This window comes from Giraffa tippelskirchi, chromosome 1 (genome assembly GCF_054371585.1).
Source record: "Giraffa tippelskirchi isolate mGirTip1 chromosome 1, T2T-mGirTip1v1.2.pri, whole genome shotgun sequence".
Lineage (NCBI taxonomy): Eukaryota > Metazoa > Chordata > Mammalia > Artiodactyla > Giraffidae > Giraffa > Giraffa tippelskirchi.
Window position 1 is genome coordinate 166,915,086 of NC_137275.1, and position 24,627 is coordinate 166,939,712.

Sequence of the window (24,627 nt, forward strand, 5' to 3'; positions counted from 1 at the left end):
TGGGTAGCCATTCCCTTCTCCAGGTAGGCAGCCATAAGAGACCTGTCACCCTAGCACTGAACTTATGCCAGGTAAGACCTTGTGGTTGAAAAGGTCACATATGTAAACCCATGGCTGATTCATGTCAATGTATGGCAAAAACTACTACAATATTGTAAAGTAATTAGCCCCCAACTAAAATAAATAAATTTATTAAAAAAAAAAAAAAGAAAAGGTCAGAGTTGAGCCACAAATAGCTAAGAGTTTAAAGGGCAAAGAAAGCAGGATGTGACTCTGGGTGTGGCAATTAAAGAAAGGCGGAGGAGAAAGCAGATGCAGTGACCAATTAAAGTTACAGGGCTGGAATCCTGAATCCTCCAGCTCCTCCCTTCATCTCCGGCCCCCTGCATGGGCGACAGCCACCAAGGGTTAAAAGAATCGCGACGTGAGCGGTGATTTTGGAAACTCAAAGAGTTAACTGTATCAAAAACTAAAGCAGGGGAGGAGAGAAAGACTGGAGCCAACTCACGGGAGACAAATCCTATTGGCATCGAGGAGGCAGGGAGCCAGCCCCTGGGCGCGGCCTGCAGGGGGCAGGGGATCGCGCGGGGAAGCGGGGGCAGGACGAGGCCGTTGAGGGTTCTGGCTCGGCAGCTGCCTGCAGCCACAGGGAGTCCTCGCTGCGCTTTCGGCCGGTGAGCCGTCCTCCGCCCGCGGACTCCGCGCTGCGCTCCACCGCTAACATGTGTGCCTCCCGGATGCCGCCCCTGGCGCACATCTTCCGAGGGACGTTCGTCCACTCCACCTGGACCTGCCCCATGGAGGTGCTGCGGGACCACCTCCTTGGTGTGAGCGACAGTGGCAAAGTAAGCGGGTGCGGGGTTCTGGCGCATCCCGACGGGCGGGCGGACAGGTGCAAGGAATCTCGCCCGGTGAGCCACGGACCCCGGAGTTAGCTCGGTGCGGAGTTGAACTTAAGGGTTTGGCTCTTTCCGGGAGAGCCCTGGCGCTGGGTTCGTGGGTTGGACTGGAAGTAAAGTGTTCCCAGGTGCTGGGAGATGTAGAGTACGATTGGTTCCACAGCCGTGCAGGCTTCGGTGGAAGGGGGAGCGAGGCTGTGCCCTCTCAAATCTTGAGATCATTAATAAACTAGCACCTTGCTTCATTCATTTTTGTATCTCAGGCTCCTGGCATAGTGCCTAGCACCACCTAGGTGCTCCTGTAAATTTGATTGAATTTATTGTGAACGAAGTAATCGAAGGGTCATTTGATCAGTGTTGTTGAACCCTTTCAGCGCATTCGAATAAGTTAAGAACTGATTTCATTCACCTGATCATTCAGCAAACAACGTATTGATACTAATGATTCAGACTGCTGCTGCTGCTAAGTCGCTTCAGTAGTGTCCGACTCTGTGCGACCCCATAGACGGCAAGCCCACCAGGCTCCGCCGTCCCTGGGATTCTCCAGGCAAGAACACTGGAGTGGGTTGCCATTTCCTTCTCCAAAGCATGAAAGTGAAAAGTGAAAGTGAAGTCGCTCAGTCGTGTCCGACTCGTAGCGACCCCATGGACTCCAGCCTACCAGGCTCCTCCGTTCATGGGATTCGGACTGCTGCTGCTGCTGCTGCTGCTGCTGCTGTTGCTAAGTCGCTTCAGTCGTGTCCGACTCTGTGCGACCCCATAGACGGCAGCCCACCAGGCTCCCCCGCCCCTGGGATTCTCCAGGCAAGAACACTAGAGTGGGTTGCTATTTCCTTCTCCAATGCGTGAAAGTGAAAAATGAAACTGAAGTCGCTCAGTCATGTCCGACCCTTAGCGACCCCATGGACTGCTGCCTACCAGGCTCCTCCGTCCATGGGATTTTCCAGGCAAGAGTACTGGAGTGGGGTGCAATTGCCTTCTCCGCTGCTGCTGCTAGTCCGAGAAATTTACAGCCTCACTGCCCACCCCCCCACCCCCGCCCCCCAGCCATTTGCATCAAAACAAGCAGTTCCATTTTAAGGTTCAAAATGTCTTCTATGAGTGTTATCTTTCGCACTTCTGTTTCCAAAAATCAGGATTTCTACAAAGATGTAGGTAACTTGAATGTTCCATACACACCAGTGGTAACTGTATTGGCAGTGACCTGGCCAGTTTCAGAGGAAGCCATTCCGTTTTTAGGAGAAAAATTAAAGATATAGGTGGGATATATTTGAGCTTTTTCCCAACTACCGGTTTGGTTAGCAAAAGTACACGTATTTGTGACTTGTCAGCTTGAAGATGCTATTCCTGACTAAAGATGCTTCCGAGTCAGTGACAGTTTTGAATCATCACTTTTACATTTGGGGATAACTAAACCCTGTTTTCTTATGGTGCTTAAAAATCTATACTCTGTGTATATTCAGGGAGCCTGCTGTTGTGTTTCCAAGGTGATGAGACTCTCAGAGCTCCTTCAATTGGGAAGACTCCAGTAAAGCCCCGTGGCTAATGAATTGTTGCCTTGGGTACTTGACCCTCAAGTTTCAGGGACCCCTTAGGCTTGGGGCAAGTCCCCAGAAGCAAAGGAAGAGAGACTGCTAAACTAAGGAAAGATCACAGGTATTTACTTAATCACAAGAAGCTGTTCAACAATTAGGTTTCTTTTACCTTCTACATTTCCATTTCCAAAATTTGAAATGATAGGATAGCAGGTGAGAGAATTGGCTAGTGGATTGCCTTTAATCAGTGGTAATGAGGAAGAAAAGGAAGTAATTTATCTAAAAAATTTACCTTTCCTGGAGGTTGTACAGAAGAATAAAAGAGTGTCCTGAACATGCAATTAGTAGTTCAGTCAGGGAGTCTATTTGTAACTAAGGAGCATACTGAAGTTATAAATTTAGAAAAATACCATTCCCCCACAAGATAACATTAACTAGGAATTGCATACAAAGGTAAGTAATCAAGTGGATTAGATTTACAGCATTAAATGCACTAATCGGCGAATTGGTGACTGTTTATCCCTCTCCTCTAAGTGCAAGTAGTTAATTCCTGATTGTAAAGGGTGGACATGTCACATATATTTTAAGACTTGATTTCCCTCATTTTGAAAGCGGGACTGCCTGGTCTTTAGACTTGCTGGGATAAATGTATTATTCATTACAAAGTTTTCAAGGTTCTTACAGAAAATTATATCCCCATGAAGTAAATAAATATGCAGAATCATCTTGATCTTTGCATTATTACTGAGCACCCAAAGCTGTTTCCAAACCTTGGGATGAATCAGAAACATCTGGGGTATTTCTTAAAATGCCATTTCCTGGGCATCATCTTCCAGAGAATCTGAATCTGTAAATCTGGAGTAAGTCCTCAGAAGTGGCATTCACAAAAGTCCCAGGAGATTTGGGCACGGGGAGTGGATGGGTTGCATGTTGGGTAACCTCAGTATATAGATTGCATGATGGAACTAGTTGTGGGGGGTCTTGGGTGCTCAGTTCTTCATTTCAAGCCCTGGGCTTGTGTAGCATCTCAGAGAGAGGGGACACGATTTTCCCTGTCTTCCTTCTCCCTTCTCCACCCAATCTTTCATTTTATTAACTTCATTTAGGCCCAGAGAATAATAATGACTAGCTACTTTCAATTCATCAATTAAAACTCATTCAAAATTAGGTTAATTTTAAAAATATTCTCTGGTCAACAATTTAGTATTGGGCATTTTGAATTGAGTTAGTTTTTCTACTTAAGTAGCATGTAGCTTTTTGAAAGAGAAACTCCAGCTTGTGTAATTCATTTGCAGATAGGTAATTGTGAGACACTGTGTGCTCACATATTACTAAATTGTTTAATTCTTCCCACTGGGTCAGGTTGACTTTAAAGATAGGTAAAAGATGTCTTGGGTCTTTAAAGCACATTTACCTGAAAGCAAGAGCGAGGAAGAGAATTGTTTTGGAGGTAGTACACTGGGGTAGCAGGACCAAATCCTATGCAGACCTGAGTTCATGTCGGATCTCTACCACCTACCTGCTCAAAGCCCATGGGTGAGACATTTAATCTCTCTGAGCCCCAGTTTCTGCATTTGTAGAATGAGATTTACTTTTGCTAAATATTAAATGAGATAATGTATGAAAATGCCTGTCACTTAGTGGATACTCAACACATACCATGTTCATTTTGTCCTCTTACTTCCCTCTGCGCCTAGCAAATCCTTAACCTCTTGCGCACTGTAGCATTTTTGCGTATCTCCACATGGTGGTATTCATGCAGGTGAACAGGTGGAGAAGGAAGCTTGGCCCAAGGTGAATTGTGTGTGAGGTGGGGGAGGTCACTGGATCTCTGGTGTGCAGCCTCACTGCTCATGGCACTGGCCCTCTAGGAAGAACGATCTAAAGAGCATTTGCTGCCAGGTTTCCTAGTACATTACTTCCAGTATCTCTTATTCTTCAGTGTTATTATTTCCTCTTAAAGTTGGGAAAGTTGAGACTTGAGAAGTCATGCATCCAGAGATGGGTTTTGAATAAACATGACCAAAGCCCATATTCTCTTTACTAGAGTAGCCCACCTCTCTGAGGTACAGTCACTGACCTCAAAGAACATGCACTGTTGGCAAGGAAGCTTAGACTTGTACTTATTGTAAAAGTGGACTGCTTCCTGAGCAAAAGACTGGGCTCACTGCTGGAAATACACTAATGAGTGAAATATGCAAACTCTGCCCTGCCCTTGTATGGCTGATCATTTAGTGATTAACAAATCTGCTATGACCTGTCAGAACTTGAGCTAATCTGAAGGTGGGGTAATCTAAGATCATGGCATCTGGTCACATCACTTCATGGCAAATAGATGGGGAAACAGTGGCTGACTTTACTTTTATGGGCTCCAAAATCACTGCAGATGGTGACTGCAGCCATGAAATTAAAAGATGCTTACTCCTTGGAAGGAAAGTTATGACCAATCTAGATAGCATATTAAACAGCAGAGACATTTTCAACAAAGGTCCGTGTCTGGTCAAGGCTATGGTTTTTCCAGTAGTCCTGTATGGATTATGATTTCTCAGTAATATCTGTATCACTTATTACCTGTGTGAATTTGAACAAGTTACTTAACAATTCTATTTCCAAGTCTCCTCATGTAAAAATGATTACTATAATTTATCTCATCAGTTCAGTTCAGTTCAGTTGCTCAGTCGTGTCCGACTCTTTGCAACCCCATGAATCGCAGCACGCCCGGCCTCCCTGTCCATCACCAAGTCCCAGAGTTTACCCAAATGAATTAATAATTGTAAAGTGTGTAGAATAATGCCTTGCAATGAAGCACATGCCCAGTAAACATAAACAGTTATCAGCAAAGGAGATGGAAAGAGGTGGACAGAATTGGTAACTATTTCAGGTCAAATCAACTGAATTTGATAACAGAATTAGGAAGATGTTTGAATGTATTAAATAGTATGGTGAGATACAAATTGGTTGGTGATAGGAAAAATTTGATGAAGAAAGCCAAAACTGAACTTAACATTAAAGAACATATAGTACTTGAACATGCAGAAAAGAGTTAAATAGCCGTGGTTAAGGGAATGAGTCAATGTTCTTTAATTTCCAAAACTACTCAGAGGAGCAAGAGTTGTATTTGACCTGAGACTGCATCATCTTGCTTTGTTAGGAGTTCTCATAGTCTGAATCACAAATCTTAGCAGTTGTGTATCATCTTTCCCTTTTGCTTAGGCTGGTGAAGACCCATCTTCCGATAAGCTAAAGACTTCAGAATATCTCATGATCTTGAGGAGGGAATTTAGGACAAACTATTCCTTCTGAGGCTGCCAGATCAGAGCTTCACTTTCATTAGAAGCATGTGTCCATGGCCAAATATCACATTTTCATCTTGTAAATTCCCATTTTCTGGAAGGCAGATTGCTTTGTTCAAAATGCTTATGGCAGATACTGTTGGTTACCCACTCAGTAGCCATAACCCCTTCTTTCTTATTAACACTTTCTGAATTTGATAACCGGTAATATACTTGGCTCATAGATATATCATGGTATAAGCCATCCACAGTAATCATAATTCTGCTTGTTGGATACTTATTTTTCTAACTTCCTGGTAGCTAAGGGTGGTCAGTGACAGCATTCCAACATGCAGGAAGTCATCTCAGAGGATTCTGAGAAATATTTTTCTCCCTAAAAAATAGACACAGATGTGGAAAGAGAAGTCCTTCCTTTGTTAGATGTTTTCATGTGAGGAATGGAGCTGCTGCTGCCACTGCTTGGGTCAATGAGGAAAAAATTAAGAGGTTTCCAGAGGCACCAACCTAGTCCCTCTTTGAATATATAGACGTGAATAACATCATTGAAGAGTTAGCTGTCCCTGGAGCTTTCCAAGAAGTCCCTTGACTTCTTCCATGAAATAACAAAGTGTCTTCATTGTCTACTTCTCTGTTAGTTGTAGCTCAAAGCACCACTAACAATTACACTGCTTTGTCAATGAATCACATTATTTTTCAAAGAACGGCTAGCTGCTTTGTCCTTTTTTTCATTTCTATCTTCTCCTTATTGGCCAAAAATGTCAGTGTCTCCCCAGGCACCCATATCAGTACTCAGGCCCCCTAACTGGCCCCTGGGATGTCTTTGGGCACAGCCCTTTCCATTGTCACTGGCCCTGTTCAGCCTTCCATTGTCTTTCCTGAAGTATTACAGGAACCTCCTAACGGTTTTCTCTCCCCCGTTCTAATACCTCTTCCTCATTATTGACAGTTTCTTTCTTGAAGGGTGGATAGTCATGTATCTTCTCTTTCGCAACCACTTGAGGCTCTCTGTTGCCTCTAAGATCCAAATGCCCCTGGAAGACATTTCAGACATGACATTTGGCCCCAAGCTGCTTGCCTAATACTTTCTGTTGCTCCATCCTTTCCACTTGCAATTAGAAGTAGGGTTACCACGAGCTCAGGGATATCTATTTATGCCAATTTCTCACTGTGTCCCAGCACATTCTATCATTTTACACCTCCACGTTTTTGGTGCGAATCCCTCAGCCTGGAATAGTCCTCCTTTATATAAATCCCTTTTTCACTCTACCTCTGTCAAAGTGAAATCTTGCTCTTTCTCCAAGGCCCAGTTCTAATATCCCCTTCTTCCCAAAGGCTTCTTTGACCACCAGTTGAAATAAATTACCTTTTGTTTTTCTATAAAATTGTGCATGTATATTCAAGCCAGTGTTTTCCTGGTGGTTAAGAGCATGGCTTCTGGAGTCAGACTATGTGGATTCAAATCTCAGCTCTGCCACTTATTTGTAAAAATTTCCCAACATATTAGAGCCTTGGTACCCTCATTTATAAAATATGGACAATAATAGCACCCTGAAGGAGAGGTGGGGCAGGTGAGATAGTGTGTGTAAAGCACTTGGCACATAGTAATTGCTCAACAAATATTGGACATTGTTATTTTTTTCTCACAAAGTGATTATTTCACTTTTGCCTTTAATTATACTTAGCTCCATAGAATATTCTCACTCACTGAATTGATTTAAAATTCTTTGACAAATGGGAGGTGAACTGGAGAGAAGGTAAAATTTATTACGTCATAATTTGTGTCAGACACTCTGTCAGACTCTTTATACAACAGTCCTGAGATGAGACATCATCATCATCTTTGTCATCCCTATCCTACAAATAAGGAAATGGAAGTTCAGAGAGTTAGCTGGTTTGACTACAGTCACGGCAAGTGAGTGGCAAGGCCAAGATTCACACCCAAGCCTGTCTGATTTCTAACGTACTTTCCAGGGGTTCTGGCTGCCTCCTCTCATGAAGAGGGCTGGCACTCCACTGTCTTTAAGTCTCCTCAACATTGTCTTACTGTTTTTAACACAACGTAGGTGATCAGAAAAGTGTTTTGAAAGGGATATGTAGTGATGTGATGTAGTGGATGATCGTGTGGGGTGATTTAGAAAAAGACATCTCTGATTGCAGAGAGATTTTTAAATAAAGCACAACTTGATTTACTCTTCGAGGCCTTAAAGCAGTGCTGCTGAACGTGATTGGAATTTGCTGTCCTTCCGGTTGTATAAAGTTGTCTGTTAATTTCTGGAATGTCTTGGCAGTCTGGTTGATTCATTGCTGTGAAGCAGCATAGATATTGGTGTATCTTACACATGGCTGACTGCTTGTGAGGTTCTGAAGGGTGCACAGGTGGTGGACAGGATGTCCTGCAGGCCTATGGTATGCCCATTCACTGAATGGGCATTGATCTGACTTTGTTCAGTTGCTCAGTCGTGTCTGACTCTGCAACCCCATGGACTGCAGCATGCCAGTCTTCCCTGTCCTTCACCATTTCCCAGAGCTTGCTCTAACTCATGCCCATTGAGTTGGTGATACTATCCAACCATCTCATCCTCTGTTGTCCTCTTCTCCTCCTGTCTTCAGTCTTTCCCAGCATCAGGGTCTTTTCCAACAAGTCAGTTCTTTGCAACAGATGGCTAAAGTGTTGGAGCTTCAGCTTCAGCACCAGTCCTTCCAGTGAATGTTCAGGGTTGATTTCCGTTAGGATTGACTGGTTTGATCTCCTTGCTGTCCAAGGGACTCTCAAGAGTCTTTTCCAACACCACAGTTCAAAGGCATCGGTTCTTTGGCACTTAGCCTTTTTTATTGTCCAGCTCTCACATCTGTATATGACTATTGGAAAAACCATAGCTTTGACTATACATACCTTTGTTGGCAAAGTCATGTCTCTGCTTTTTAATATGCTAAGTTTGTCATAGCTTTTCTTCCAAGGAGCAAGTGTCTTTTAATTTCATGGCTGCAGTCACTGTCCACAGTGATTTTGGAGCCCAGGAAAATAAAGTCTGTCACTATTCTCATTGTTGATCTGACTATTTAGTATGGATGAAGGTTAGGGTGGACTTCCCTCACCTACAGGAAGAGAAATCTAATCGGTCATGTGTTTACAATCCCCTTTCTGTAGAAAGCATTTAAGGCAGTTCCAGAGGGCATAGGCAAGTGGTGATGCTTTTATATATGTAAGGGAGAAGAAGAAGTTAGATGTTGACATAAAACAAAACTATAAATTAAGGTGCATTGTGAAATGACTTACATTCTTACTGGCTTCTAACTTTCCTAGGTGCCAGCTGTTAAAAGGATATGTTACCTAATTGGCAATTGCTGAAAGCAGTTGCACAAGGGAAATGCAACTATTCTTTTTTTTTAAAAAAACTTTTTATTTTGTAATGGGCTATAGCTGATTAACAATGTTATGATAGTTTCAGGTGAACAGAGAAGGGACTCAGCCATACATGTACATGTTTCCATTCTTCCCCAAACTCCTCTCCCATCCAGGTTGCCACATAGAAACACACCTATTCTTAATCACAGTTTCAGTTTTAGTGCTTGTGATTTGTCTGTTCATATTTTCTGTTTTTTCCTGGTTCAGTCTTGGGTGACTGTACCTTTCTAAGAATTTGTCCATTTCTTCTGGGTTGTCCATTTTATTGGCATACAGTTGTTCATAGTAGTCCCTTGTGATTCTTGGTATGTCTATGGAGTCAGTTGTAAATTTCTTTTTTTTTTCATTTCTAATTTCTCACTGCTGATTTGATTCTTCTACTTTTTTTTTTCTTGCTAAATCTGGCTAAAGGTTTATCAATCTTGTTTATCTTTTCAAAGAACCAGCTTTTAGTTTCTTTGGTCTTTGCAATTGTTTTGTCTCTATTTCATTTATTTCTGCTCTGATCTTTATGATTTCCTTCCTTCTACTAACTTTAGCTTTTGTTTGTTGTTCTTTCTCTGGTTGTTTGAGGTGTAAGGTTAGGTTGCTCATTTGAGACTTTTCTTGTTTCATGAGGGAAGATTGTATTGCTATGAACTTAAGTCTTAGAACTGCTTTTGCTGCATCCAGTGAGGTTTGGACCTCAGTGCTTTCATCTTCATTTGTCTCTAGGTGTTTCTTTTTTCTTCTTCTTCTTCTTTGATTTCTTTGGTGAGCCAATGGTTGTTTACTAGCATATTGTTTAGCCACCACATGTTTGTGAGAAACACACCTATTCTTTTTTTTTTTTTTTTAGGTATTATTTATCAGGTTTTAGAAGTTTTTTATTTCTAGTTTGGTAATGCTTTTTTAAAATTTTTTTAAAATAAATTTATTTATTTTAGTTGGGGGCTAATTACTTTACAATATTGTAGTGGTTTTTGCCACACATTGACATGAATCAGCCCTGGGTTTACATGTGTTCCCCATCCTGAACCCCCCTCCCACCTCCCTCCCCATTCCATCCCTCTGGGTCATCCCATTGTCCCAGCCCTGAGCATTTGTCTCATGCATCGAACCTGGAATGGTGTTCTGTTTCACATAAGATAATATACATGTTTCAATGCTATTCTCTCAGAACGTCCCACCCTCATCTTCTCCCTCAGAGTCCATAAGACTGTTCTATGCATCTGTGTCTCTTATTCTGTCTAGCATATAGGGTTATCATTACTATCTATCAAATTCCATATATATGCATTAGTATACTGTATTGGTGTTTTTCTTTCTGGCTTACTTCACTCTGTATAATGGGCTCCAGTTTAATCCATCTCAATAGAACTAATTCAAATGTATTCTTTTTAATGGCTGAGTAATATTCCATATGTATATGTACCACAGCTTCCTTATCCATTCGTCTGCTGATGGACATCTAGGTTGATTCCATGTCCTGGCTATTATAAACAGTGCTGCGATGAACATTGGGGTACACGGAAACACACCTATTCTTGATGCTGGGTTCAGATGGGAATTTCTCCTAGGTGGACACTGTGTCTTATAATTAAAGTCTTAACAACTTTCCTGTGCAAGGTAGCATTTTGTAGAATTGCCTCTCTTGAGCTGCAGATGTGACAGGAAGCAGAGGGTTCATAAAACCATTCTGTAGGGCTGAAGCTGTGGGGAAGGGGCTGTAGGAGGTGTTCCAGGTACCTAGGTCTTGGCTGATCTGAAATTGTTCTAGAGACAGGCTTCAGGCTGTCAGAGGGATGGGCAGGACCACATGTCTCCCAGGCACTCCTCTTAAAAGTGGTCCTTTCGATGGAGTTATGATGAACACCAAGAGGGAGGAACCTAGTATTAATAGTTATTGGCATAAGCCTGGAGTGAAGCTGGTTTTCTGTGGCCAGTAAAATGTACCTGCCAGTAAAAGAACCACCTGCTTTTACTGATAATCCAGTTTTGTGGATGTTGAGGAGGCTAACAAGAGACTGTTCAATAATTTTAAATTCATTTTTGTTAGTGAGAAATACTCTTTCTAGAAGGTATGCCAGTTTTGAGCCTGCTTATCTTCCATTTCACTTGGGTACAAGCTCACCTCTTTTTACTACTTCCCTACTCCCAAAATGTTCTCTCTGTTTTATACCCATCTCTTTTTTAAAAGTTAATTTTTTATTGGAGTATATTTGCTTTAAAATGTTGTGTTGTTTTCTTCTATACAGCAAAGTAAATCAGCTATATGTTTACATACATCCCCTCTGTTTTGAATTTCCTTCCCGTTTAGGTCACCACAGAGCTTTGAGTTGAGTTCTCTAGGCTCTACAGTACATTCTCATTAGTTATCTATTTTGCAAATAGTATCAATAGTGTATTTGTATCATCTCAGTCTCCCAGTTAATCCCACCCCCTTTCCCCCTTGTTGTCCATATGTTTGCTTTCTATATCCGTGTCTCTATTTCTGCTTTAAGGTCATATATACCATTTTTCTAGGTACCACATATATGTATTAATATACAATATTTGGTTTTCTCTTTCTGACTTAGTTCACTCTTTTTGACAGTCTCTAGGTCCAACCACATCTCTAAATGGCAAGTTTCATTCCTTATAATGTCTGAGTAATATTCCATTGTGTATATGTACCACACCTTCTTTATCCACTCCTCTGTTGATGGACATTCAGGTTCCTCCATGTCCTGGCTGTTGTAAATAGTGCTGTAGTGAATGCTGATGTGTATGTATCTTTTCAAGTTATGGTTTTCCCTGGGTATATACCCATGAGTGGGATTGCTGGGTCATGATTAGTTCTTTTCTAGTTTTCTAAGGAACTGCCATACTGTTCTCCATAGTGGCTATATAAATTTACATTCCGACCAGTAGTGTAAGAGGGTTCCCTTTTCTCCACACCTTCTCCAGCATTTATTGTTAGTGGATTTTTTGCTGATGGTCATTCTGCCTGGTGTGAGGTGATACCTCATTGTAGCTTTGGTTTGTGTTTCTCTAATAATCAGTGATGTTTGTGCATCTTAAATAGCCATTTGTCCAAAGAAGACATACAGGTGGCCCACAAACACATGAAAAGATGCTCAACATCACTAATTATTAATCATCTCTTTATTGTATTTTCTTCTTACACAGTATGTAGCTACACTTGCTGACCATGTACCTTATTTGTGTGTATTTTCACTCAAATTGATTTTAAGTCTAGTCACATAGTGAAAGAAAGTAGAAGAAACCTACTACTTATCAAGCACAGAATTTTGCAAATAATTTAGGTGCTTAATAGATACTTGTTAAATAAATAAATGGATTCTCTGAAGCATTATAAAAAACCATTGTACAAATTGTCTCAATCTTTATTGAGAATATTTCTAAACTATATTTGTGTGTACTTTAGAAAGTACAGTATTACATATAATTTAATCTTGTCTTTAGTGACTTTTGTTACATAAAATGTAAATATTCAGAAGTTAATTCTGTTGATTAAATTTATTCTGGTTTGAGAATGATATTACTTTTAAGAGGTTTTTTTTTTTTTTGTCAAAACACAGGAATTGGAGATTACCTTTTTTGTACTCTATTACTTACAAATATTTTTACACATTTAATCATTCATTCTACAATATTGAGTACCTATTGTATCCTATGTGTTTAATATACTTAAGAACTGGATCCTATGGCCAGTGATGAAGTCACAAACAACACATTCCAACTACAGTTCACATTTCATTTCAAGATTTACCACTTAAGATCAAATTCTCCGTGTTGGCAAGGTAAACAGAGAAACTGTTAGTGACTTGCTGAGTGGGATACAGCTAGGAAGGAATGGAGCTGGGATTTGAATCTAGATCTGTTTCCTCTCTAGTATTTATTATTTCTCTGGATTTGATTTTAAATACCCTGGTTACCATTTCGGCCATTTGAGTACTTAACTCTCTCAGCTAGCCTCCTTCCTTTCTGGGCTTTGAACTCCAGAGAGCAAAACCATGACTCATTTAGTAACCAAGTCCAGGATCTCCTGCTGTGCTCCTGTTATTCTCCTCCTGATTCCTTCTCCATTGAAACTGTGCCACCTCTTTCTTGGTCTTTTCCTTCATCCTTGTTTGCTCTGTTCTTATCATTAAAACATTCTTCAATTTTCAGTACCCATAAAATCAAAATCTGAAAGTACTCCCAATCCACAGCCTTTCCACAACCAAAACTTCCCCAAACAACGCAAAACTGGTGCTTCTTAATCTAAGGAAAGATATACTTGTGTTTTACAGAAGAGTTGATGAGATGTTTTTTTATAGGCCAACAGAGATGGATTAAAAATGAACCTCAGATTCTTTTTATAATAATTTTCTTTAACTAGTTCATCCATTAACTTCTCACCTTTTCCACAATTGTTTCAATGCCCTCATATGCATTTTTCATCAGATCTCAAAAGAGTCAGTGACTTCTGAATGTCAAAAAATCCTCTAGATTCTCTCATTTGGAATCTCAAAGAGGATCATTTCACCTTTTCAACATCTCTGTCTAGGCTTTATTTAAATGCTGTCAATGATTAATATACCTACCCATTTGGGTGCAAATAATGTCACTTTTCCCCTCATTTCTCAAATTTTAAGGGAATCTTAAAATGAGCCCTAGCAACACAATCACTGGAAAGTCCAATTTCAGTAACTTGGAGCCCTTTTTGTTCCATAATTCTGCAAGGATTCTTGGAGACTTTTATGATCCAAGCATTCATTCCCTCCCAGATATTGATTTGGTGTTTATTATAATTTCCCAGGTGCTGTTCTTGTTCAGGTTCTATAGCTGTGAGTAAGACAAAGCTGCTGCCCTTTTGGAACTTTGCTACGGTTTTGAAAAGTGATGTTCCAGACACCTCACTTTTAAATGAGGATAGCCCCTTGTCTCTATATCCATGGTGGCCATGGCTTCCCTTTGTGACCTGCTGCTGCTAAGTCGCTTCAGTCACGTCCGACTCTGTGTGACCCCACAGACAGCAGCCCACCCAGCTCCACCGTCCCTGGGATTCTCTAGGCAAGAATACTGGAGTGGGTTGCCATTTCCTTCTCCTTTGTGATCACATGATGCTATACTTGGCTTCTGATCTGTCTGTTATTGCTGTTCTGTCCAGGCTGGGAAAGGCTTTCCCTAAGGTCAGCTCAGGGGAAACTCCACACCCCTGAGCTCTGTTTGTTCCGGAACAACTCATGCAGATTGCTGTGGTCACACTGGCTTTCCTATTTAGTTTCCCCTCTAGAGAGGAGAACAATGTATCATTCTCTTCTGGTGTATCCCAGGCAATAAGGAAACAAAATACAAGGTATTTTTAGGTTTACAATACTAACTTAAAAAAAAAAGATTATTTATTTTAATTGGAGGCTAATTACTTTATAATATTGTGGTGGTTTTTGTGATACTTTTAAAATGAGTTCCATGGTATATTTAAATTATGATTTAAAAAGTTTGATCCAGTGTTCATAGCAGCACTGTTTATAATAGCCAGGACATGGAAGGAACCTAGATGTCCATTGGCAGACGAATGGATAAGAAAGCTGTGGTACATATACACAATAGAATATTACTCAGCCATTAAAAAGAATACATTTGAATCAGTTCGAACGAGGTGGATGAAACTGGAGCCTATTATATAGAGTGAAGTAAGCCAGAAAGAAAAACACCAATACAGTATACTAACGCATATATATGGAATTTAGAAAGATGGTAACGATAACCCTATATGTGAGACAACAAAAGAGACACAGATGTATAGAACAGTCTTTTGGACTCTGTGGGAGAGTGCGAGGGTGGGATGATTTGGGAGAATGGCACTGAAACATGTATATTATCATATATGAAACGAATCGCCAGTCCAGGTTCAATGCATGAGACAGGGTGCTTGGGGCTGGTGTACTGGGATGACCCAGAAGGATGGGATGGGGAGGGAGGTGGGAGGGGGGTTCAGGATGGGGAACACATGTACACCTGTGGTGGATTCATGTCAATATATGGCAAAACCACTACAATACTGTAAAGTAATTAGCCTCCAATTAAAATAAGGAAATGTATATTAAAAAAAGGTTTGATCCATAAAATGTAAGTAGCACATTTCCTATGTTAAGTAGTTGTGCGTTAAATTATTATGGCCACCCTGTGTGAAGAGCCAACTCATTGGAAAAGACCCTGATGCTGGGAAAGATTGAAAGCAAAAGGAGAAAGGGGTGACAGAGAATTAGATGGTTGGATGGCATCACTGACTCAATGGACATGAGTTTGAGCAAACTCCAGGGGACAGTGAAGGACAGGGAAGCTTGGCCTGCTGCAGTTCATGGGGTCACAAGGAGTTGGACATGACTTTGTGACTGAAAAACAACAACATGAATAAAAAGGAAATAAATTTTGTAAGTCATCTTCTTATATTGCATTGGGCTTCTAGCCCATGATGCTGGGTTATAAACTCATAGACAGGAGGTACACTGATGGTGTTAATGCTCATATTAGAAAGTTAAAAGTGAAAGTGTTAGTTGCTTAGTCATGTCTGACTCTTTGTGATCCCATGGACTGCAACCTACCAGGCTCATCTGCCCATGGAATTCTCTAGGCAAGAATATTGGGGTGAGTAGCCATTACCTTCTCCAGGGGATCTTCCTGACCCAGGGATAGAACCCAGGTCTCCTGCATTGCAGGTGGATTCTTTATGGTCTGACCCACCAAGGAAGCCCCACTGTAATAATACTGGACATTTATTAGACACTTGTTGTATTCTAGGTTCTGTGCTCAGTTTTTTACAAAGCATAATTCTCTTGACTACTTTATGAGATGAAATGGTTACTGATTCCTGGTTAGGTTCTTTCCTTACCTGGTTTTTATTCTCATCAATAAAGAGAAATTTATTTTTTTAGCAGCAAACAGAAACTTTATTCATTGGCCAAAGAATGAAAAAGGAGGAACTCATGCTCTAAAAGCACCTCTCCCCCATTACAGACAAGAAGAGCTTTCTAGAGCAAAAGGCCAAAGAGGTTATGGGGTACAGGGACCTTTTATCATCCTACCTGGTGGAAATAGGTGGCAATTTTCCAGTAAGCAGCTCATGTCTCTTTTCAGTCCTCGTACGGTCCTTCAGTGTCTGGTCAGAAGTGGGCGTAACTAGTATGGTGCAGGCAGGCAGAGATCTTATTACTGTGAGGTGGTAATAAGCTGTAGAGAGACCTTTGTCCCAATTTTTAAACTTGGGTAGCTTATGCCATTGCTAGCTGATTAATTAATTAATGCCATTAGTTTCTTGTCATTAAGCCCTCCTGTCCTAATTACGTAAAAACTAGAATATACAGTCAGTTTTTGGTTTTCTCAAGTTTGCTATGGGGCCTCCCAGGTGGCTCAGTGGTAAAGAATCTGCCTGCAATGCAGAAGATGCGGGTTCAATCCCTGGGTGGGGAAGATTCCCTGGAAAAGGAAATGGCAACCTACCTCCAGTATTCTTGCCTGGAAAATCCCATGGACAGAGGAGCCTGGCGGGCTGCAGTCCATGGGGTTGCAAAGAGTTGGGTATGACTTAGTGACTAAAATAACAACAAAAAGAAGGGGGTTTACCAGCAGTGGTGGACTTCTTTGCATGTGTGTATGATCAGTCGTGTCCACCTCTTTGTGACCCCATGGACTATAGCCCATCAGGCTCTTCTGTCCATGGAATTCTTCAGGCAAGAATACTGGAATGGGTAGCCATTTCCTACTCCAGGATATCTTTCAAGACAGGTACACTTTTGCTTTACAGAGACAGCTTAGATACAGATTAAGGACCCTTGACTTGCTTCCCTGGTGACAAAACTTTTCCTTATTTTATTGACAAGGAAGCTGAGGCTCAGAGTGTTAATCCTAACTCTGAAATAAACATCTAATTACTGTACATTGTGGAGGAGGACATGGCAACCCACTCTAGTATTCTTGCCTGGAGAATTCCATGGACAGAGAAGTCTGGCAGGCTACAGTATATGAGGTTGCAGAGAGTTGGACATAACTGAGCTACTAACAAAACATACGGTACATTGGATGACTTCGCTGTCCTAAAGCCACTGTAAAGCCCTTTGTTTTCAGATAGTCAAATGGCAAAATTATAGGAGCCTCCTGTACTTAAATTGTTAATACAAGTTTAATCTCTAAGATTAAAGGTGAAGACAGATTCTTCTCTTCTGATATATTTTTAAAGATTGAACAGTAGGGAGTTCCCTAGCATTTAGGACTTGACACTTGACTGACAAGGGCTAGAGGCCTGATTGGGTAACTAAGATCTCATGTCGTGTGGTATGGCAAAAAGAAAAAAGATTGAGCAATAACTGTTGATCATTTCCCTCAAAGTCCCCAGGACTTTGTTTCCTACCTTCTAAAAAGCCTCACCCTTCTCCTTTATGAAAGCATTATTTCATTGTCTTTATTACACTAACTCATTGAGTCTAAAGGATAAATTAAATTTAATTATACTCCCCATTGAGATCTGTCTTTCAAAATCTTTTGACTGTTGAAGTTCTCTGCTTGTGACATGCTGACTTGTTTTTTATGAATTAGTTATTCATTGTTACCTGAAACCATTTCATAATAAGTATACTTCATGTTTTCTCATCGTGGTTCTGCTCAGGTTGGCACCACCATGAGACCTGCTTATATAGGCACAATGCTTTTTCTCTTCTGAGGCTGTTATTGGGTTTTAAAAAATTATTTTGACAGAATGAACTTTCCTTAGTAACCCCCACTTGAAAACTCAACTATATTGATCTCAATTTATTAACCAGCTATTGATAATGTGAGTTAGAAAAAAAAACTTTGAAGGCTAAACAATTATAAGGTAATTCTCATTTAAAGTGAGTCCTTTTAGACTTACATATACTGATGTGTATAGGAATTTTAAGAACCCAAGATTTCCCAGTAGTAAAATATAAATCGACTGAAAAAGTGTATCATATAATCATACAGCACCCTCCACTCACCCACACCCTTGTATACATGCACACAAAACACATTTCTGGAAGGCAATATTAAAATTAAAAACTGAAATAACATTTACTTTTATAGAGTAGGAGTGGAGAGTTGGGGATGTGATGGAGAATTTTCATGGTCCACTTTATAACTTTCTGTATTAGTTTGCTGTGTTTTTTGTTTTACTTTTTATAATTTTCCATAAAATTTACCATTTGAAGTGTACAGTTTAGTGTTATTTATTACATTCACAATGTTGTACAACAATCACCAATGTCTAGTTCTGAAATATGTTCATCACTCTAAAGGCAAACCCATTAACTGTGAAGCAGTCACTCTGTATTCCTCCTCCCTTTCACCTAAGAAAGTGAAGTCGCTCAGTCGTGTCTGACTCTTTGTGACCCCATAGACTGTAACCTACCAGGCTCCTCCATCCATGGAATTTTCCAGGCAAGCGTCCTGGAGTGGGTTGCCATTTCCTTCTCCCGGGGATCTTTCCAGGGATTGAACCCAGGTCTCCCACATTGTAGGCAAACACTTTACCATCTGAGCCACCAGGGACAGCCAGCAACTGCTAGTTTCCTTTCTATTTCCATAAACTTGCCTATTCTGGATATTTTATATAGATGGACACAGATATTATGGACCTTGTGCCTGGCTTTTTTCACTTAGCTTAATATTTTGAAGGGTCACCCATATTGTGGCATGTGTCAGAACACCATTCCTTTTTATGGCTGATGGACAGGGAGTCCTGGCATGCTGCGATTCATGGGGTCGCAAAGAGTCGGACATGACTGAGTGACTGAACTGAACTGAACTGAACAATCCATTGTATAGATACAGTATATTGTGTTTATTGATTTATTAGTTGATGGACATTTGAATTGTTTCCACCTTTTGCCTATTGTCAACAGTGCTACGATGAACATTCATGTGGAAGTTTATATATATATATATATAAATATTCAGTTCAGTTCAGTCACTCAGTCATGTCTGACTCTTTGCAACCCCATGAACCGCAGCACGCCAGGCCTCCCTGTCCATCACCAACTCCCGGAGTTTACCCAAACACATGTCCATTGAGTCAGTGATGCCATCCAGCCATCTCACCCTCTGTCATCCCCTTCTCCACCTGCCCTCAATCTTTCCCAGCATCAGGGTCTTTTCAAATGAGTCAGCTCTTGCATCACGTGGCCAAAGTATTGGAGTTTCAGCTTCAACATCAGTCCTTCCAATGAACACCCAGGACCGATCTCCTTTAGGATGGACTGGTTGGATCTCCTTGCAGTCCAAGGGACTCTCAAGAGTCTTCTCCAACACCACAGTTCAAAAGCATCAATTCTTCGGCACTCAGCTTTCTTTATAGTCCAACTCTCACATCCATACATGACCACTGGAAAAACCATAGCCTTGACTAGACACGGACCTTTGTTGACAAAGTAATGTCTCTGCTTTTTAATATGCTGTCTAGGTTGGTCATAACTTTCCTTCCAAGGAGTAAGCGTCTTTTAATTTCATGGCTGCAATCACCATCTGCAGTGATTTTGGAGCCCCCCAAAATAAAGTCAGCCACTGTTTCTACTGTTCCTTCATCTATTTGCCATGAAGTGATGGGACTGGATGCCATGATCTTAGTTTTCTGAATGTTGAGCTTTAAGCCAACTTTTTCACTCTCCTCTTTCACTTTCATCAAGAGGTTCTTTAGTTCTTCTTCACTTTCTGTCATAAAGGTGGTGTCATCTGCATATCTGAGGTTATTGATATTTCTCCTGGCAACCTTGATTCCAGCTTGTGCTTCTTCCAGCCCAGCGTTTCTCATGATGTACTCTGCATATAAGTTAAATAAGCAGGGTGACAATATACAGCCTTGACGTACTCCTTTTCCTATTTGGAACCAGTCTGTTGTTCCATGTCCAGTTCTAACTGTTGCTTCCTGACCTGCATGCATATATATGTATAATTTATTTATCTGGCTGTGCCAGGTCTTGGTTGTGGCATGCTGGATCTCCAGTCTTCATTGCAGATCATTAGTTATGACATGTGGGATAATTTTCTTTTTAGTTGCAGCATGAGAACTCTTGTTGTGACATGTGGGATCTAGTTCCCTAACCAGAGATCAAACCCCAGGCCCACTGCATTGGAAGCATGGAGTCTTAGCCACTGGACCACCAGAGAAGTCCTGGCTCATGTGCAAGTTTTTAAAACTAGTTTATTGTTCAAAGTCATTTTATGGTTCCACATTGCTTAACTGTGCGATAAATCTAGGCCTGGCCTTGCTGACTAATTGACCTACCTTTCATGTTCCTTATGCCTTTGTGTCTTTGTTTATATTTCTTCCTCATCTTCTAACGGTTGGTTGAATATACCTTTGTAAACTAATTTAAATGTTACTTCCTCAATGAGGGTATTGCCAACATTGCTCCCACCTTTCTGTTTGCAGAAAGCTACTTTGTGCCTCAGTTTCTGCTTGGCGCCTCTTTGTGGCTCTTACTTTATTTTGTGAGTCTCAACCTTAAAGGCAGGGTCCATGACTTGATCACTTTTATATTCATGACTCCTAGCAGCACATAGTAGGCACTCAGATGAATTTGTTAGATTAACAAATTTGTTAGATAAACAGTGCTTGGATTTTTTTTTTTTTAACTGCAGGATAACCAGGTTGGAAAAGTTTACTTTAAGATCAGCAAAATGTACAGCCAGCTAAAAATATCTTCCAAATAATTGTTTGAATAAGAACTCTGGGTTTTTCTAATTTGGATGGTTAGTACAATGTATTTGGCCACTGGGAGCTATAATTAGTTTCATGTCCTAGTGAGTAATTAAGAACCCTGAAGAGCAGATTCTAATTGGAACTCTGAGACCTCATAAAGTTCTCAAATGCCTTTAACTTGGACTGTGTTAAGGATCTGGAATAATGTAGATTATATAGGCCTGCTTACTCCCTTTGGTTTTATATTATGGTTTGTTAAGTGTTCACTTCTTCATAAAATGGTAATTTACTTGAAACATGGCTTGTAAATTGCCACTTATAATGTACATTCCTGGAACATGGTAGAGCCTCGGTAAACAATAGGTCTTATTATCCATCTCCTGCCCCTCATAGTACTTGATGGCTGAGCAGGAGTGAAAGAGAGCGAGTCAGAGAAAAGCACAAGAAGGTAATATCATAGAAGGCAAGGGATGGGGGTATTTCAAGATGGAGGCGAGTAGAGCAAATGTGACATGTTTCTGAGAAGTAGAAATGGGATGATACTGGAAAAGTATTCAATGGATTTAGCAGCCTGAAATTATTGTTGAACTTAGGAAGACTTATTTTGGTGCAGAGAGAGGGTGGCAAACAGCTTGGTTTGGGTTTTCGAATGGATGAATGATAAGGAAATACAGATAGTGATAATAGACAACTCTTTTGAGATAATAGATATGTAATATTTTTATTTATCATAAAGTACTTCCAATAGTAATAAAATACAGATAAGTTACACGTGTTTTATTCCCCCAGTTATTTGAGAGCTTCTCGACAAATGTTTGTGCTTATAAAAGGTATATAAGCATTCTTATATTGCCCATGTACAAATATTAAATTTGAGTGGATGCCAAAGCATTGGCAAACATATACGTGCCACAGTTTAGAAGTAGTTGTGCTTAGTCGCTCAGTTGTATCTTACTCTTTGTGACCCTATGGACTGTAGCCTGCCAAGTTCTCCTTAGAAGTAGTTACAGCTTTCCTAATAATCATTTTACCATCTTATTTCAGAAAAGTAATTTAACAGCTCAGTGTCACTGGACCTCTTGATACTTAGTCAGTATTTTTGTTTTAAAGTATGGGATGCCACTAGTAAAGGCATTTTCATTTTCTTAGGATCAAGCATGAAGGCATAATTTTTCTATAAATTTAAGATTATTTGAAGTTAAAGCAAACAAAAGCAGGTGAGACAATAGAAATAGAAGTTTCCTGTGTGTAAAATGCACTTTGATCCTGGGGAAGCATTTTTGGACTTCTGCCTTCTCTAAGGGAATTAAGAAAACCTCATCCCCTCCCTGTCTCCTGGGTGATGACAGTGCAAGGAAGATTTAATCCAGATGAGAAAAACAACATATAAATGACTCAGCATTCAAAAAACTAAGATCATGGCATCTGGTTCCATCACTTCATGGAAAATAGGTGGGGAGACAATGGCAGACTTTATTTTCTTGGGCTCCAAAATCACTGCAGATGGTGACTACAGCCATGAAATTAAACGATGCTTGCTCCTGGAAGAAAAGCTATGACCAACCTAGACAGCATGTTAAAAGCAGAGACATTGCTTTGCTGACAAAGGTCCATCTAGTCAAAGCTATGGTTTTCCCAGTAGTCATGTATGGAGGTGAGAGTTGGACTATAAAGCTGAGTGCCGAAGAATTGATACGTTTGAACTGTGGTGTTGAAGACTCTTGAGAGTCCCTTGGACTACAAAGAGATCAAACCAGTCCATCCTAAAGGAAATCAGTCCTGAATATTCATTGGAAGGACAGATGCTGAAGCTGAAACTCTAATACTTTGGCTACCTGATGTGAAGAACTGACTCCTTGGAAAAACCCTGATGCTGGGAAATATTGAAGGCAGGAGGAGAAGGGGATGACAGAAGGTGAGATGGTTGGATGGCATCACCGACTCAATGGAGTTTGAGCAAGCTCCAGAAGTTGGTGATGGACAGGGAAGCCTGGAGTGCTGCAGTCCATGGGTTCGCAAAGAGTAGGACACAACTGAGCGACTGAACTGAACTGGAATGACTGACATTAGTAAGAAAAACTTATGTGTATGAATGGAAGCCTGAATAATCATCCTTTTTTTCTTTTTCTGTCCAGACAATCAAGTAGGAAGAAGAAAAACAAGACTTATGCTAAATTTTTGGCAACTGAAATTAGAATAAGGAAAACTATTTGTGTAATCTAGACAGGACTGAATTCTTCAAAAAATGCCAAATCATTGTAGATAGAGAAGACAGGGGAAAAGATATGGAAAGGGAATGATGTGATAATTAGGACAATAAAAATGCATCAGTTTACATTTTTCATGCCTTTGGACTTCCCCATCTTTCTGTCTACACCCTAAATCGCCCAACTTATAACTTACCCATCACCTCCTCCAGAAAACAACCTGCTTTATCTAGTTCTTAATGATTTCCCCTTTCTCCGAGTTTTCACTGCTCAGTTCATACTGCTAATTTGGTTCTTAGAAACATGTCTCTGTACATTGTTCTTAGTTCCTATCTGCACGTATATTTAATTTCCTCAGCCAGAAGATAAACTCGTGAAAGGTGAGAATTATTTCTTGTACATTTATCTGAATACTTAACAGTTTGATGGGTATATGATGTACATTTAAGCAATATGTGTTGCCTTGAGTGGTTACCAGGTAAAATGCGTTACTGGACATGATAAAAGGTAGGCCAAGAAGTATACTTCATATAGCTTCCTGCCAAATCCTGGCATTTTTCTTCCTAACCTTTGTATGTAATGATTTGTTTGCCATGCACACTATTACAGGCCCTTGGTGAGCACAGGTATGACTTTCACAGATGAACTTGGAATATATTTGTAATTTACTGGAGGTGTATGTCTGAATTTCTAAAGCATGGTGGTGTGCTGGCCAGTTATCACTTAATCAACCATTGAGCCCATCTTGTCCTTCAGCATCAACACCTCAATGCAATTTCTTGCCCTTTTTGTATATGCAGTAACTCTCAGGAAGAAGTTGGAAAGAGCCCACACTTAGCATATTTATAGAGTGTTTCCATGTTCTTGAAAAATTGATGACCCCAATCTTCATAGCAGTATTATTTATGATAGCCATGATACAGAAACAACCTATATGCCCATCCATAGATGAATGTATAAAGAAGATGTGCTAAAAATATATACAGTGGAATATTACTTAGTGATAAAAGAATGAAATCTTGCCATTTGCAACAGCATGGATGGACCTGTAGGGTATCGCTGGTGCTAAGTCGCTTCAGTCATGTCCGACTCTGTGCGACCCCACAGACGGCAGCCCACCAGGCTCCCCTGTCCCTGGGATTCTCCAGGCAAGAACACTGCAGTGGGTTGCCATTTCCTTCTACAGTGTAGGGTATTATGCTTAGTGAAATAAGTCAAACAAAGAAAGGTGAATACTGTATGCTTTCACTCACATATGAAATCTAAAAAAGCAAAACAAACATAACAAAACAGAAACAGACTTACAGATATGAGAACAAACTAGTGGTTGCCAGAATAAAGGGAGTGGAGAGAAGGGTAAAATAGATAAAGAGGATTAAGAGATATAAACTACCAGTTTATACCTACACATCACAGGGATGTGATGTGTAGCACAGGGAATATAGTCAGTATGTTATAGTAACTTTGTATGGTGCATAATCTATAAAAATATTGAATCACTATGTTGTACCATGGAAACTAATATAATATTGCAAGTTATCTATATTTCAATTACAAAAAAATGATAAGCAAATGAAGATGTATTGCTTTCAAATGAGTTTCTTTTT

The 24,627-nt window shown here is 40.4% G+C and overlaps 1 protein-coding gene across 17 annotated transcripts in view; it reads left to right on the forward strand.

Moving 5' to 3' along the window:
- The first annotated feature begins 600 nt into the window (after positions 1-600).
- The window catches only part of GDA (guanine deaminase), a 104,917-nt gene continuing 80,890 nt past the window's right edge, over positions 601-24,627 (forward strand). For 12 of the 17 annotated variants that reach the window (XM_081505432.1, XM_081505369.1, XM_081505352.1 and 9 more), the window contains exon 1: positions 601-845. In XM_081505432.1, coding sequence (XP_081361558.1) covers positions 723-845 — 123 coding nt within the window. In that variant the 5' untranslated portion in view covers positions 601-722. Of the gene's footprint in view, positions 846-12,861; positions 12,919-24,627 lie in introns of those variants that run through there. The other 5 variants (XM_081505435.1, XM_081505434.1, XM_081505438.1 and 2 more) reach the window with 1 other exon arrangement.